The 15,381-nt window shown below is 44.8% G+C and overlaps 6 protein-coding genes across 6 annotated transcripts; 2 read left to right on the forward strand and 4 right to left on the reverse strand.

Moving 5' to 3' along the window:
- Window positions 1–12: 12 nt before the first annotated feature.
- Window positions 13–1,366, reverse strand: C8Q69DRAFT_518305 (phosphotransferase family protein; the record flags this gene model as incomplete). Its single annotated transcript, XM_028633436.1, has 5 exons — window positions 13–120; window positions 180–374; window positions 441–582; window positions 685–915; window positions 1,029–1,366. The coding sequence occupies 5 exons, from the start codon at window positions 1,364–1,366 to the stop codon at window positions 13–15; spliced, it is 1,014 nt and encodes a 337-aa protein (XP_028486211.1).
- Window positions 1,367–2,700: 1,334 nt separating this feature from the next.
- On the forward strand, window positions 2,701–3,885 carry C8Q69DRAFT_197905 (hypothetical protein). Its single transcript, XM_028626046.1, has 4 exons — window positions 2,701–2,970; window positions 3,136–3,426; window positions 3,481–3,558; window positions 3,612–3,885. Exons 1-4 carry the CDS (start codon window positions 2,777–2,779, stop codon window positions 3,733–3,735), a joined length of 687 nt encoding a protein of 228 aa, XP_028486212.1. The 5' UTR covers window positions 2,701–2,776; the 3' UTR covers window positions 3,736–3,885.
- Window positions 3,886–8,388: 4,503 nt separating this feature from the next.
- C8Q69DRAFT_497034 (kinase-like domain-containing protein) lies at window positions 8,389–9,595 on the forward strand. The gene is made up of 2 exons (XM_028632276.1): window positions 8,389–8,410; window positions 8,476–9,595. The coding sequence occupies exon 2, from the start codon at window positions 8,575–8,577 to the stop codon at window positions 9,520–9,522; it is 948 nt and encodes a 315-aa protein (XP_028486213.1). The 5' UTR covers window positions 8,389–8,410; window positions 8,476–8,574; the 3' UTR covers window positions 9,523–9,595.
- C8Q69DRAFT_460403 (hypothetical protein) lies at window positions 9,577–10,652 on the reverse strand. The gene has a single exon (XM_028630153.1). It carries the CDS (start codon window positions 10,455–10,457, stop codon window positions 9,891–9,893), a length of 567 nt encoding a protein of 188 aa, XP_028486214.1. The 5' UTR covers window positions 10,458–10,652; the 3' UTR covers window positions 9,577–9,890.
- A 1,314-nt stretch (window positions 10,653–11,966) lies between these two features.
- C8Q69DRAFT_460406 (hypothetical protein) lies at window positions 11,967–12,839 on the reverse strand. Its single transcript, XM_028630154.1, has one exon. The coding sequence runs from the start codon at window positions 12,704–12,706 to the stop codon at window positions 12,158–12,160; it is 549 nt and encodes a 182-aa protein (XP_028486215.1). The 5' UTR covers window positions 12,707–12,839; the 3' UTR covers window positions 11,967–12,157.
- Window positions 12,840–13,153: 314 nt separating this feature from the next.
- Window positions 13,154–15,260, reverse strand: C8Q69DRAFT_460409 (hypothetical protein). Its single transcript, XM_028630155.1, has 3 exons — window positions 14,716–15,260; window positions 14,085–14,646; window positions 13,154–14,000 (listed from the first exon to the last, which is right to left on the reverse strand). The coding sequence occupies exons 1-3, from the start codon at window positions 14,872–14,874 to the stop codon at window positions 13,582–13,584; spliced, it is 1,140 nt and encodes a 379-aa protein (XP_028486216.1). The 5' UTR covers window positions 14,875–15,260; the 3' UTR covers window positions 13,154–13,581.
- Window positions 15,261–15,381: the final 121 nt, after the last annotated feature.

The raw sequence follows: 15,381 nt of genomic DNA on the forward strand, positions 1-15,381 counted from the left end.
TTAGAAAGACAATCATAAATCATACAATTTATCGATGGGAAATGAATCCCTGAAATTCTCTTCGCCACCCTCGTTTGATTTGAGCGTCTTCAACTTGACAAAGTCGTCGATTTCATGTTGCTGCGTTTGGTTCAAATCCCAGATACGGTCTTCAAGCGAGGTAAAAGGCCCATAGTAACGCCGATCGATAAATGTCCAAATATATCATTGAACATGGAGCTATACCTCACGGCCAAGCACACCCAGAACAATCCAGTATCCATAGAACGCTCCATTGGCGGAGAAAGGCGCTGTGATTCGGACAGGTATTGTCGTTCTATTGATTCATCTTCGCAATCATGTAGTGCATCCAGAAATATACGGAGTTTCCATAACTGATGGAGATCCAATTCTCAATCCTCGGGACTTTGCAATAAGAGCCACCAGGGTGCTGTGTATACAAATTCAGCAGGTGCAACATGTGTGAATTCCCAATTAATGACTCCAGAGATACTATGGTTCTTAATATTAATAAGGATATTTGAAGGGCAGAAATCATCATAATAAAGCCGAAATGGCCCTTGGCAGTTCTCGCTAAAAATCCTCCTCGCAATATTAAGAAATAAAAGGCGAGCTGTAAATTTCCTCCTGCAATCCTCCTGGTCCTGAACAATATCATTTTGTTAAAACTGAAGATGAGTTAACTGTTGTAAAGTAAGCGATTTGATATAGTCCATGGCTGACTTGAAGGTATGCGAAGGGAAAGCTTCCTCGGGCATATTTGCCGATGCCATCAACTCATTCATATTAAAGGTAAGTGGTCGCCTTCCAACGATAAAACGCCCCTTATACTCAGTTAGGGTGCCGATCGCATTAAATTCAAGCCTTAACAGTTTTAACATAATTGCGGCCATTTCGCAATAAGCTCGCCTTAGACTTCAATCGCTCAATTATAGGCTCAGGACTGGCCGTCCTTCTGCAGAACAATCTTTTAGAAGCTGAGATAATAATTCTCCTTCAAGGAACGACATAATAATATAAGGATTAACCACAGAGATGCCAGAACTAAATATTTGGGGATAGGTATCAATATTATATAGCGAAGGTACTTCATGGTTGCAACTTTATTTTCAACTTTTTTGCAATAAAGTATAGCTTTTTTAAGAGCAGCAAAGCGGACAATGGTATGTAAGCCATCTTCATATCTGACCAGATAGCAGATATTGAAAGCACTGTTCCTCCAGAGACAAGCAGACTTTAGTTCCCCAGGCCGATGCTTTGTGGCATGCTGTATGGATAGGATCTCAGGGGACTTATTCAAGAGCAGTTTCAACCAAGCGGTGAATTTTCGTTCTTGTTGCTTTTCCACGACATGATCGAATTTCATAGTTTTGCGGTGCAGCTATCACGCTTAGAAAGGGGGAAATAGAGGAAAGAGAGAGATAGCGTGATGTCTAAGATCGAAACTCCGCTCCTGGAGGACGACATTCCTACACCGCCCTAAGTAACTAGCTCTGGAGGACTGCTTAGTTACTCCGTACTTAAGTACTCGGTGGGTTCCGTATCAAGTTGCCTTCACCTTCTTCCTGGATGACAGTGGCAGCTTCCCATAATAGCTTCACATATATTCCCCAAAATGTCTTCTCCCTCACTTTCTTCCTCTGTTGTGGCACCTGTCGTCTCAGGAATAATGAATACCTCATTGTCCATCGATAGTTTAGAAGAAGCTCTGAAGGTGTTGAGTTGAAGGTACTTCAATCTCGAGATCAGTCCTGATCTAAAATTTCACATTCCTGAGATTGTCCTCCATGCTCCGGCAGTCCGAAATCTTCTTCGAGGCGCAAACGCTCAGAACCGTGTTCTTTTCTATGACAGAGAATCACATATACTTATGATGGCTTTCGCCAGTCGACCAAAAAGGAGAACTCCTAGTTGGTCTGCCTGGATCTCTAATAACTTACTACACGTGGGATGGCGAGACCAGTCCACGATGCAACCACCATGTTTGCGAGTGAGTTGTTGACAAGCATGGTTGCAGATGGATTCATCCCCTTCGCCCTAAGAAGAAATGTTGTTATAAGCACGGGTGGCCATATAATGTCCCGCATACGTGATCATGGATCTAACAAAATATACCAACCTCTCTCTTGCTTTTGACGATAAGAAACTCACATCAATAATCATATGATGGTTTTCTACCAGTCGACCAAAAAGTTGAACTCTTAGTTGGTCTACCTGGATCTTCAACACAATATTCGATTGGTTCAGTAGGTGAAGCTGCTTATCAGGTGATTCATACAGAGGTCTGGCAGACCGAAACATACACGTTGGAATCCTGTTCTCATATTTATATCTCTCGCGATATACCCAGAAAGAGAGCCATAGTTAGAGCATGTTTTCGCATGTTATTCTAGAAGATAGTAACAGTAAGACTTATCGCGGTTGAGGTTAAGATGACAGGTTGCTAGACAGCAGCAAGTATGTACTACTTATTAGAGCATGGAACACTAATGTTCTTTTCTTTTCTTTTCTTTTTTTTTTTTTTTTCGATGACTATAAACTCCCAATTAGGTACAGTTAAACATATATAATTATGCAATATGCATTATCAGGCGTCCGCCGTAAAAAGGTTGGCGGTGAATAGATGTGGTGATGTAAGTAGGTATTGTACCCATTCTTGGGAGGCCGTCCGAATAATTTTGTCGGCTCCTCATATCTCTACCTCTCTCTACTTTCTATTGCTACTCTCATCAACCCTACACACTTACCATCGCTACGAGTATCCAGTGTCACCAACATGAATTCCGGGTTTCCACCTGGAGTCATTGCAAGGCTGTTCAAGGGCATGACAATACGTGTCCAAGGCAGTGATTACTTGCTTGGAAGAGCCATCTCTGAGGGCTACGACCAAGACCTCGCACAACTGGTAGCGGTATTCGAAAGTACAAGACTCACTGATCATGAAACTGTCGTTCTTAAGCTACGAATCCAGTAAGTTACTTCTTTCTTTGTCTATGTATCTAGAATTACTCTGGAGTCCGCCTACTTTCAATATGTACAGCATCACATTCAGAATAGATGTGGCTTCAGTTATGCAGCCTAGAGAAGTGCTGCGCTCTTTGGCATATCTTGCGCTAAATAGTTGCATCTTTTCAGACTAGATCCAGAGTCAATTCCGGAGAGAGATCGGGCTGGAAGGCTATGGATGGCTACAAACTGGTTTAGGGAGGAAGCGCGGCTCCTTAGAGAGTGCCAGTCGATAGAACACAGGACGCCACACTTCTATAGTCAAGAGGAGCTTGTTCAGGGGGCTAGTGGTTTCTTTCCTGGGGGATACTTACACGTTATTGCGATGTCAAAGGTCCCTGGAAAAGCGGTGACTTCCTACAAGAAGTTCACTGAAAGCGAGATTATTGCTATGCAGCACCAACTTACGGCTACACTCGAGTAGGTAGCTCTTATAACCCAGTCCAGTTATACCTGCTAACTCTGAATCTATAGACATATGCGTGTTCGAGGGTGGCGTTATAGCAGCCCCAATCAAGATGATCTGTTCTTCGATCGCAGCACCATGCACCTGTCAGTACAAGCTCTTGTAAATCCTTCGAGTATTGATGCGAACTGCTATATAGATCCCTGGTAGGGCTCTCTGGTATCGGGCCTACACAGCCGAGGTCAAATATGACAATCACGCCAACATCTTTCGATGTCACATCATTCGGTCTAAACGCTTTACCACACACTAAGGGGGATTAGCAGATCTAGATTGTTTAGTTCTATATTTAGACGCCCAAAGGAATTACTGCGAACAGATAATATGACAGATCACCTGCACGGACTTTATGCGCTGACATATATTAGAATAGTAAATGTGTATGGGATAATTTGCAATGTCGAACAATAAACCTCCAATAATACTACATTGTTGTATTTAGAAATATGTTTATACTTATTTATATTACAGAATAGGTCATGTTTAAAATTGTATAAGAAAGAACAGAATAAACAAAATCCTTAATGTTTAGTCGAGTCGACTTCCAGTAAAAAATCTGACGAATATCAGAGAAAAGATACTTCATGCCCGGTCTGCATCTAGAAAATTATGGAAGGCAGATGAGAGGCGTACGCACACCTGCTCGTGCATAACCCTGTTTAACTTCCTTGAGGGTTCCGGTTAACCGGTATATAGTCCACTGGCTGATTGGACCGACATATATTCCTCCAAGTCCAAATGAAACTATTACAGAAACATTCTTTGATGTTACATCTTTCGGCCTAGACAGTTTACCACATATGATGCGGTAATTAGGCGGAGACCTTATATACTGGAAACGCTCCTGGGCTCCATCGTATATGCCTGGGTGGGTGATATTCCAAGTGAGTAGACTAAGGAATTCGTGTATTTCTAGTGTTCCCTGTAGGGTGCATTTAGGCAGGATATATAGTTCCTATAGGCCTGAATATCTGGTAATTAAAGCTCCTATCACCTGGGTTCATGATACACCTCTCCGGTCTCCCCAGGACTGTGAAGATAAGACACTTGATGAAGCCACCGCACAACTTCACAACTTCAAGCCATCACCGTGAACCATTCACCCCGGACATTCCCTGAATAGCCAGGTGGTTCCTGATGGAGTACCCCCGCACCTTTTCCTCAGCAAGCTCCACCCGTAGGGATAAATAGCCCGAACTTGCTAAATAATTAAAGCATCAGGCACCTTCAGCCTGCGATATCCGTTGTTTCGGATAGCGCTGCCATCGCAGGTACAGCTCGGCTTCATACAGAGGTCTGGATTCTGACATACACACATGGCCTCTTTGGATCTTTATCTACTCTGTCTACATATTTTGAAGACTCTCTTTATCAAGCATACATAATTGCAACTGGCCGGCATTTCCTGATTTGAGGATCCAGGAAAAACGTTGAAAAGTCTCGTAGGCCGTACTGGCTTCTGTCTATCAACTCCCCAACCCCCCAGAAGGCGGCCACTTCTTTAATCAAGCCCAGCATAACATCAATTAAAACTAGTACCGCTCTCAATAAATCTGCCAGAAAGCTAGTGAGTTTAAACTATTCATAACATGTCCGAACTATCTACTAATCTATCTTAGTGCGAAAACGAGGCGACTCTACTTGCCTGATCACCGGCTTCACAGAGCGCATAGAGATAGCGCATATCTACCTTCTTTCCCTAGGCCAGAAGAGCAAGACATAACAGGAGCAGTTTTGGGAAACTCTGTCTAACTACTGCATATCAGATAAGAAGGCCGAAATACTGGGACCTCAATGAATGGAGCATTGCGCCAATCTTATGTACTTCCGTAATATCGCCCATAAATTGTGATTGCGCCGCAGGAAGTTCGCGCAGTCGCCACGACTGCTTTAACGTAAGTTTCTCTTCCGTTCCTAAGCGTCGTAGTCACTAATAAATTTGCCTAGCTTCCGGACGCTGCTATTCCGGCCGCAGAGCGCCTTGTGCGTGCGACTGCGCGCCTTGAGGGGAGATTCGCTGCGAGTCGTTCTTGCGGCCGCCAGGCTGAGCGGGTTGGTCGTTGTTTGGAGGAGGTGCGAGCTATCTATGCTGAACGACTATGGTCATGGGGCCCTCCGAGCCATGACAAACAGGAAGTTCCCAACAGCTCAGGTACCTTGGCAACTCCCGAGTGAGAGTTCTATCTTCTTGGTAGCGAGAATGGATCCTCTGGTCATCTTATGAGAACCTTTTCCGGCCTCTGGGGTCAAGGCGGTCGTTGACAGCCTTACAATCTTCTATAATCGGCGATGCCTTATATACAGATGATGTGCGGCGAAGGGTCTTCGTTGGAAACAATTGAGCTATGCAGTTCGGAGAAAGAGGAGCTCGCGGCCAAGGTACAGCGCCTTGCCAATTAACACACCTACCTACAGCACATCAAAACACACAACAACAGCCTCCTTTTTTTGCTGTGCAAACGATTAAAAAAATTCCAAGGTACCTGCTGCACGCAATATTTGTCTTCGTGAACGCAAACCAGGACCAGTCCAAATAGCACTCAATAAGAAGCGGAAGCACGTTCCAGAATCCTGGTCAGAATGGGCAGCAGCAGGCAGCAAACACAACCACGCAGATGAGGCCAGCTCATTCTTGCTGGAAGGAATGTCGCCGATATGTGGAATTTCCGCGTTGATAATTTGCTTATTTTCTATATGTCTAATCTTACGGAGCGATTCTATTAAGGATCACCAAGGGAATCGGAGACTATATGACAAAAACAACATGAAGAGTGTTGTGTGGTGCATTAATCCTGCGCAACAGTTTTTCATCGGAGCCGCACTTCACCTCTGTGGGATTGATGCTCACATCTTCCATGCCGAATTAGATCATTTTGAGAGGGAGATATTGGTCCAGAAGTTCTGCACCCAGCGTAACTCCTATTATGTTCTTATTTGTTCGTTTTACGTGAACTCTGCTGGTTCGAACTTGCAAAGTCTTTGCCGGAATATGCACTTGTGGGATATTCCTACCTTAGACCGGTATGTACAACAGGCCGTAGGCCGTGTTCGTCGGCTCGGGCAGAGGAAAATCGTGAAAGTATACGATTATGCAATGGACTGGCAGCGCTCGGATAAAACCGCAATGAGGTCAATTCCGACGACGGATATGCTCACTTTGAGAGTCCTCTTACCATCACTTTAGAGACTTCAAAGTTGTATAGGGCTTCTCAACAATTAACTGTGCGGAATATGTGGCTTAAGTACGGCTGATCGGATGGGAAGCCATTTTCCACACCCTATGGTCGTATATTCTTAACGAGAATTATTTATTCATTGATAAAGGGGCCTCTGACTGATGTGGGAACCTAGATGTTAAAGCTACGGTAATGCGAATATAATCTACTGTTACCAAGATGTAGCTGGCCTTGTGGCAGAACATTTGACAGAGACTTTGTCCGGTCAAAGATCAATTTCAGCCTATGCTATTCAAAAAATCATTCAGGAGATACGGCGAACAAGCCATGAACCATAATGACGGATTTAAAGAGTAATGAGTGAAAGATTTCAATTCCTTTCTCCCGGGTAGAGAGTAAAGAATTGAACTTCTATTTATCAGCAAGTTAGTCCGAGAAATAGGATACCTCAGATGATAAAACGGGCCCGTTCACCGCTAGCTCTATAGCCAAGATATAGATTAAATTAGGATTACTGGCTTCCCTGTGCTTGTAGTCTAAAGGGTTTTTATATAACTGGCTAGAACGTTCTTTATATTGAAGCTTCTGGGGGTTTTAGTACCACATGGTTTCTTTTATGGCCTTTCAGCACAAGGCCCATATGAAAATAGAACAGTTAATCATATTAGTGACTGATCTTTTCCGAGTTCGATATCAACATCAAAAGGTCGGGGCGTATCAATCTACGACGACAGAAGAGAAGAAGCCTTCAAAACAGGCAATCCTATGTTTGCAATATATCAGCTACTGCTGGAGCTAACCTTTAGAGTTCAACTTGCCTGAGCTGCAGCATCTGTGGAAGCGCCATGGCCCTTTTTTTAGGCCATGATAAACTTCCAAGTGGGAACGAACCAGCCTTCGTATATAGCAGTATACAGTGATGATATTCCATCGTTCGTGCCTCATGTCACATGCATTCTCGGGATTCTGAGCTGGGGAAAACATACTATCTGATCTCGAAGGACAGTATGCCATTACATGGTTGACCCTGATATACCGGGGACACGGCCCCATTTGACACTTTCACTTCCTCTAGACACTATCTATTGAAAATATGGGCCTATTAGGCATGTCTTGCGGTTTCAGTCAAAAGTCGAACAAGACCCAATGAAACCATAAATGAAACATCGACGTGTACTGCGCTGCAATACTTCAAAACAATAGCCTACATCAATCAACATGCCGGCTCGATTTCTACTCTACGCGACTTGTCAAACTGACATAGGAACAGATGTTGAATGAAAAGCAAAGACAAAAAAACATACAACAGCAGGGATTCGCTGGTGGTCACCCACCCAACTACTAACCTGCCGGCGTGTGGCTTGAGTACGGCTGAGCGGACGGGAAGCCCTATTTTCCACACCCTATGGTCGTATGTGCTTGTTGAAATTGTTTATTCACTGATGAGCTTGAATATTCTGATGTGGGAAACCTAGAAGTTAAAGCTATATAATGAATAGTTTCAAGTGCATGGCGTTCGAAAATAAATGAACCTAGTGACGCCTGCCTTCATATCTTGCAAAACCTAGACTATATAGTTAGGAAGTACTACGCGCTTGAATGCCGAATGTCTCATGTACAGCCCTCTCAAGCCAAGTAAATGCTCTTATCTACCCCTACTCCCGTTTCCACTTTGTCACGTCTTATATGTTAAGTCAATTGTATTATTCTATATCTCGCTGACAGAGGTCTGTTCCAGGACCAATAGGGGATAGTCCTATCGGTAAGTACAGCTGCCCCACAAGAGAACACCGCCTTCAGCTCTAACTAGCTTCTCCTGCCACGTAGCCAGGATCAGTACAACACACGTTTGCAAGACTCAATCTTTGGCATCCAACCTGGTATGTTTGTCGTCACTTGCACTCCATCTTGACCTATACAAAAAAAATGATCAAATCATTCATCCCGTCAATTTTACAACCGGATTACACTTGGCCACGGCCGATGCCGCCCAGAATCCTTCAGACCACACCGCCTGTACCACATGTACCAAGCAAAACCGTCAGAATACTATGGGGTATCGTCCATAAAGCCCTATATCATTTTTCTCGATGGTACTGTTCTTGGTTTGGCATTCATTTTGATGCCAGTATTGTGCAACTACCGTTTGGACTTGTTATGAAATGGACAGATCGGACGAGCCTCGAGGAAGCTATCTCCATGCAAATGGCAAGAGCTGCTGGAATGCCTGTTCCCAGACTCATAAGCTGCGGCGAACACCCAAATGATCCATTCAATGCGTTTTTTTCAATCCTAATGACGAGACTGCCGGGTGTTCCCCTCGAGAATTCAATGGACGAGTTGCAACCTGATGCTGAAGAACCCTGGCTGGAAGAATTGAAAATATGCGTTCAATCCATGCGTCTATGGCATCCTCCTAGCCAAGAGATCATTTGCTCTCCTATTGGAACCAAAATTCGAAGCTCACGCGTTCCTCATCACGTTATGGGTCCTTTTGCAGACCAGGAGGAATTTCACAGATATCTCTTATCTCCTGCTTCAGCACATGGGTTTAAATCCGTCGCAGAATATGAAGACGCCCTTTTACGCGCAAAGAAGCTACAAGAACGCCACTATCGGATAGTGTTTACTCATGGAGATTTCAAAGCTCACAACATTCTTGTTGGCGATGATGGACACCTGTCTGGATTCCTTGATTGGGAATCGGCAGGCTGGTATCCTGAATATTGGGAATTCACAACGGCGATGCGGTTTGGAAGAAATAGCTGGTGGTTCCAAGTGGCCTCTTGGATGGGTGGAAATCAGTACCTCGATGAGTTACAAAGCGACATCGCTTTAAACCTATTGACCGTTGATTCTTATATAGCTTTATAATAAGATATTTGTGATGCTATTAATATCTACCCTTTTCATAGTTCATATAGGAGTATAGACAGTAACTGTCTCCAGGTCCAAGCTAAAGTATAATAACTCAGACTAGAAAAAGGTAGATGAGGACTATCATTATACGGGATATACAAGTTAGATTTTATTCATAACGTAGCAGAAGAAATCCCGAGTAACAGTCACAGATAGATATAATCTTGCATACTACATTGACCTTCAAGGACAGAGTAAGTACAGTTCAAGGAGTTCGGGGGAATAAGACATGTCCGGTTATAACCAAAGATAATGAACAACAAGCACAAGAGATCTAAACAATTCCTCTCTTCCCCACAGTGAGCTTTAGCTATGTTCCATATTTAAACACAGAGCCTTGATTCAACGACCGGCCGCGGCTGGTCATTGTTTGCAGCCCCAAGGCTGTATCTGTTTCCAAACTCCATGCACTCCTGCTGCAGTGCATCGACGTCACTGCAACGGACGATCCCATGCTGAATCAGTGTTTGCAAGATAGTCATCAACCAGACCCGGCAAGTCACACCGGGAATTGCATTGAGATCTCCATCACGAGATTTCATGATTTGATCCAGTCGACTGTGGTTTGCTTTTGGAACGGTTGCGATCCTAACCAGAGTGCACAGAAAGTTGGACTTAAATACGCCACGAGTCCGTCCGTGATCCGATATCCATCCGCCACCTATGTTTGTTATATGATGTTTCACGCCTCCCTGGGGACTTGTGTGGAAGTAGTAACCCCAGTGGAAATCGTTTGGTTGAGGAGGATCTGATCGTATATAAAGGATAACGTAGAGTGTATCCACTGGCAGTTGGGCCAAGGCTTCCTCCTGGGCTTTCTTGATCGCAAGAGCTCGTTCTTTAGGACCCATTGGTGGCTGAGCAGGGGAAGATGATTGTGACTTGTTCATTTTTGAATAGAAAGAAGAAAAGATTTTTGGTCAAGCAAATAGATCAAGTAAATAGATCAGAGGATATTAGGTAAAAGTGATCTAAAGCTGTAATAATATTTGGGGAGAAAGACTTCCTTTATATATCCTCTCCTTTACTATATATATCATTAATAAGGAAACAACTTATAACAGCTTGGAGCCAATTAGTATGGATGAAAATGGGTATGAGTGATCAACAAAATACGGCCAATCTCGTTCCTATTTCTGTTCATTAGCGCTGGGATACCTAATAGGATAAAAGCGTGAAAGTCTTGCATTAGAAGTTGTTTTATCGATCCTAGTTAAAACCATTCCGAGGAAGCTTAGTGGTTTGACTGTAAATCAACTTAGCGCGTAGCTACTTAGAATAGTCACGAAAGAAATACCTCTACAGCTAATATTGCATTAGTGTACTGCAATAGCAACACTGGATAGATAGTATTTTATCCGGGTATAGCTGAAACATCCTAAACATCCTCTAATCTTTAGAACAGCGGCAAGTTAACCTATCTAATTGTGTATGAGAAATGCAACATGGGTTATATGGAACATGAATATGCATAATTATCTCTATATTCGAAAGGCAAGTATAGTATCTGCGACAGGTCGCATTCTTCTCATAACCCTGTAACCCAGTGTAGTAGCAACTTGCGAACACTTGATAAGTAGGCGCTTATTTACAATCGATCATTTGCCAGGACTAGACTTGAGGCGCAAGAGTTGGCGTATCCCTCTCATCACAGTTACTTGCCTATTGGTTATCCAAGTAAAACGAGCTATAAGCGGCGCTATCACCAATAGCTAACAGTGGTCTATCAAGTGGCAGGTGATGTATATTCAGATAGATAATTATGGTAGCAACCCTCAAGGCATAGGCTAACGCTCGAAGCAAAGGGACTGGGGGTGGGGGGGTATATTCCGCTTTCTTTTCTTTTTCTACCGGACAGCGTCTCGCTTTGTCTGCATTAGGGTATCCCTGGCCCCTGGTAATTCTATATATATAACCGTCAAGTGCTGGATTACAGGGTGCTTGGTTGGTAAACATGAGTCGAAATTAAGCGCCCAGGGTGAGTTAGGGTGAGTGCGAGAGCAAGGAGAGTAGGAAAACGCGACGCGGTCGCGCAACCGTGGGGGCCAAGGTCATATCACCACCTGTGCCGCTTGTGACGACATTTTGATAGTCAGAAGTCTGCCTTGCCCATCATACTGCAGGTTCAGTCACACATCGGTTGATTCAGTCGTACTAGTAGAGCTTGAGAACCTAGCTCGGTGCTGTCCGACAATCTTCCGAGCCACAGGGCCTGTTCCTCGGCACAAGTGTGTACTTATCTCACTTCTGCCCAAAGACGACGAATCCCTACCCGTCTCTTCCATCGTGGAGCATAAATAGCTGATAGGTTTCGGTTCAATTATCTAGTTCTCCAAGCAACCGGAGAAGCTAGATCGAGTCTCCGAGAGCCCGATTGGCCCCCCACGTTACTTCCCCATGGGGCCAAGCACGGGACTGGGTGCTTACTAAGGTTCAGTTATTAGGCTCACAGTTCTCTATAGATGTCTTTGCAATGAAACAAAGGTAAGTACTTGTGAGTACCGGCAAGGAGACCACGGTATTATTAGAAGACCTGAGACTTATCATCACCAATTCATGATCACGGCCTGTCCCCGCTGTTACAATCAAATCACCCTTTGGCTGGCTTCTCAAACTTCAACCACTTCTCCGGCACCTCGTGAATCCGTCCTTCTTCCGACATCTCTGGAAACCACTGACTAAATTCTCGAAATTCCCTCTTTGTTGCGCCCGATCCTGGGCCTAGATCAAAAAACCTTCCATCTGCAGTTCTAAATCCGGATGCCACCACATCAGCAATACACTGATCATTTAGAATAGAAACACCGCGATCAATCATGTCTTTCATAGTCTCAGCATAACGCTTCGCAAAGTCGGCAGAGGATTCGCCTTCTTGTCGTAAGATATGATTGCGTAGTTCGCTTTGGAGAATAACAGAATTAGGATCAGCGCCCTCAGCGATGAGGCGGTCACGCTCCTGGCGCGCTGAGGTGGCATAGTCTTGGGGTGTCTCATAGACCATGGGCTCGTCGTCCGAGTCGTGAGGAACCCCTTCATCTCCATAGATTTGAGCTGGTTCGGAGTGTATCGCACCTGACTGTTGGTCGAGAGCTTTTTGCTCGGACATCGTAGGTGCTGCGGCAATGTCCTTCATTCTCATAACGGCACGATAGTAGAACGTATATTTTTGTGGCTTCTAGACTGATTACTTACTACTTAAATGACCGCACCGAACTTGGTAGATAAGCTGATGCAAGCTGATGCTGCCTAAAATATGGATTCGGATTTACCAATACTCCGTCACAGTCACTTTGCTTATATCTAACTGGAATGTACAGAAAGTTGGACTCAAATACATAACGCTACTAGTCGTTCCGTGATCTGGTATCCATCCACCACCACCACCTGAATTTCTCATATGACATTCTATACCAGACTATGCATACATCTGTTCATACGCTTCGTGAGTAAAAAAAATAAAAACATACAACAGCAGGGATTCGCTGGTGGTCACCCACCCAACTACTAACCTGCCGGCGTGTGGCTTAAGTACGGCTGAGCGGACGGGAAGCCCTGTTTTCCACACCCTATGGTCGTATGTGCTTATCAGAAACTGTTCATTCATTGATGAGGTTCATGTCCTGAAGAAGCCGGTGAGTTGCGCAAGTTGAAATATCCATTTACTTTAGGGCATTTGGCAGAGACTTTCGTCCGGCCAAAGATTAACTTTAGTATATACTCCGCAAGCTTCAAACCAAGGGTCCTTGAGTTCGATCTGAATTTTTTTTTTTTGGTCTATATAAATAGTGGTGGTGTAGTATGAATCCCAAAAATTAGCTGGTTAGTGATTTTACAAATCGATCAAACTCTTATCCCCGAAACACTTCTCTTCTGGACACACCTCTGTTCATTACAGAGGCGGATCGATAAGGACAGTGATGCAAACAGGCGGTGCTAAATTACATAGAAAAGAAACAAAAAAAAAGTGGTGAAGCACAAGTTCATGTCAGCGCTGATGACCTCGTCGCCACAGTGTCAATAATATCGAGGGCCTTGCACGTCGGATTTGTGGCCTGGGCCATCGCACCCCGAGATGGCAACCTGAAACTGATGAGGCACGCCTCGATCTGAGACACTATCTTGTTTGATTTCGCGGGTGACGCGAATGATATGGCGCGTCGACTCGTCGTCACCACTGCTTTCCTTGTCCTGAAAATGGTAGTCCTGCTCATCCCCCATTCTAGTATCGTTGTTGGACAGCTTGATATGACTACGCCCGCCGGTGCCGCCAATGGTCCTCAAGTTGATGTCTCGGGACTTGCCGGGCGTCATTGAGCTCGCGCCATATGAGGGTGAAAGATTGCGGAAGAGAGGGCGCAGCATGGGCATGGAGCCCGCGATGATGCCCAAGTCGCACTCGAGCACTGTCAACATGACAATTTTGCCGATTGTGTCTGTAGCGCCAGTCATCAGCTTTCTGTCTCTTCATGGAGTCTTCTTTTCCCTCTAAAGAAGGGAGAGAGGGAGGGGGGATATACAGAATCTCTCAGAAGGCGCAGTATAAGCCCAGGTGTAGGTTATGCGGATAGTAGTAGCCACCGACGCAAAGGCACCGAGCGACAGGATTCCCATCGTGATGACCTTAATCTTCCAGCGCATCTGGAGGTGGCGGAGCAAAAAGCAGGGCACCAGTGCGGTGCATATATCGGTAAAGATGTTGACCGCCGAAACAAAGTACGACACATTCAGAATGACTGTCTGGCCCGAGGTGCAGTCTCCTGGGTGACCCCATGCTGCTGATACAGGTTTGCACTGGAAAATCGCCACGGGCCATGATATCTGCCAGACGATCCAGCCCAGCGCGAACAGTGCCCACAGGATATTTCGATATATCTTGCTCGTCAAGTTGTTGGCAATCCGGAGCAGCGTCCAGATAATGCTCGATTTGATAAGGGGCCCGTCCAAGACGTATATGAACTGCCAGATAATCGTCCACAACCCTATCTTGTACTGCATACCGACCGTGATAATGTCATCGTGCGACCCGATTCCGCTGAACGACAGAACCATGACAGAGGCATTGTGTGCCAGGTTGAGGATCTAGAAAGAGAGTCAGGTAGCCGTTCGCAATCCAGATGTGTCCGGCGATCAGAGCAATGCAAGACTCACCCATCCGGCAAGCATCATCCAATCCTCGACAGCAAACGATCGCATTGAGATGCGAACATAGAATCGCAGGCCCGCCACGATGCTTGATAGGATGGTAAAGACGATGGTTAGCACCAGCAGCCCGAGGGTATACTTAGTTGTAGTTAGATCTTTAGCCATGGTTGTAGAACCGCCCTTTTGATGGAACTTCCTATAGAAAAGCTCCCTCCTTCTTCGCGAAAATTATCTCTCTCTCTCTCGCTCTCTCCCAACCTCAAGGTGCACGTTATACTTATTGTTGATGTGTATCCAGGGTAAAAACCAAATCGGAAAGGCCATCTACCTTATGGGACCACCGAACATTCGTTTGGAAACTCCTAGCGTCTGAGCCAAGCAGACGATTCTACAGTAATTTTATTTTCCCGCTCTAATCCAGAAACCTTGTCGATAGAGACGGCGTAGAGACGGCATAGAGACGGCAGAGTATAATGTTATTAGCTAATATCATCGATAGCGTAATCGCTACATAGTAAGACTGCTGAAAGAATTGTAGTATTGTGGCTAACATAGCCAAGAAGGATCTAGAAGATAGACTGTATTGTCAGTATCCAGAGACACTAAGAGGAGATTTCTCCTGAGTCCTTCTAGTCGAGTGCCTGACATCTATTGTCGATAACTTCATTTTTT

Source organism: Paecilomyces variotii, assembly GCF_004022145.1.
Source record: "Paecilomyces variotii strain CBS 101075 chromosome Unknown C8Q69scaffold_3, whole genome shotgun sequence".
NCBI classification, from domain to species: Eukaryota; Fungi; Ascomycota; class Eurotiomycetes; order Eurotiales; family Thermoascaceae; genus Paecilomyces; species Paecilomyces variotii.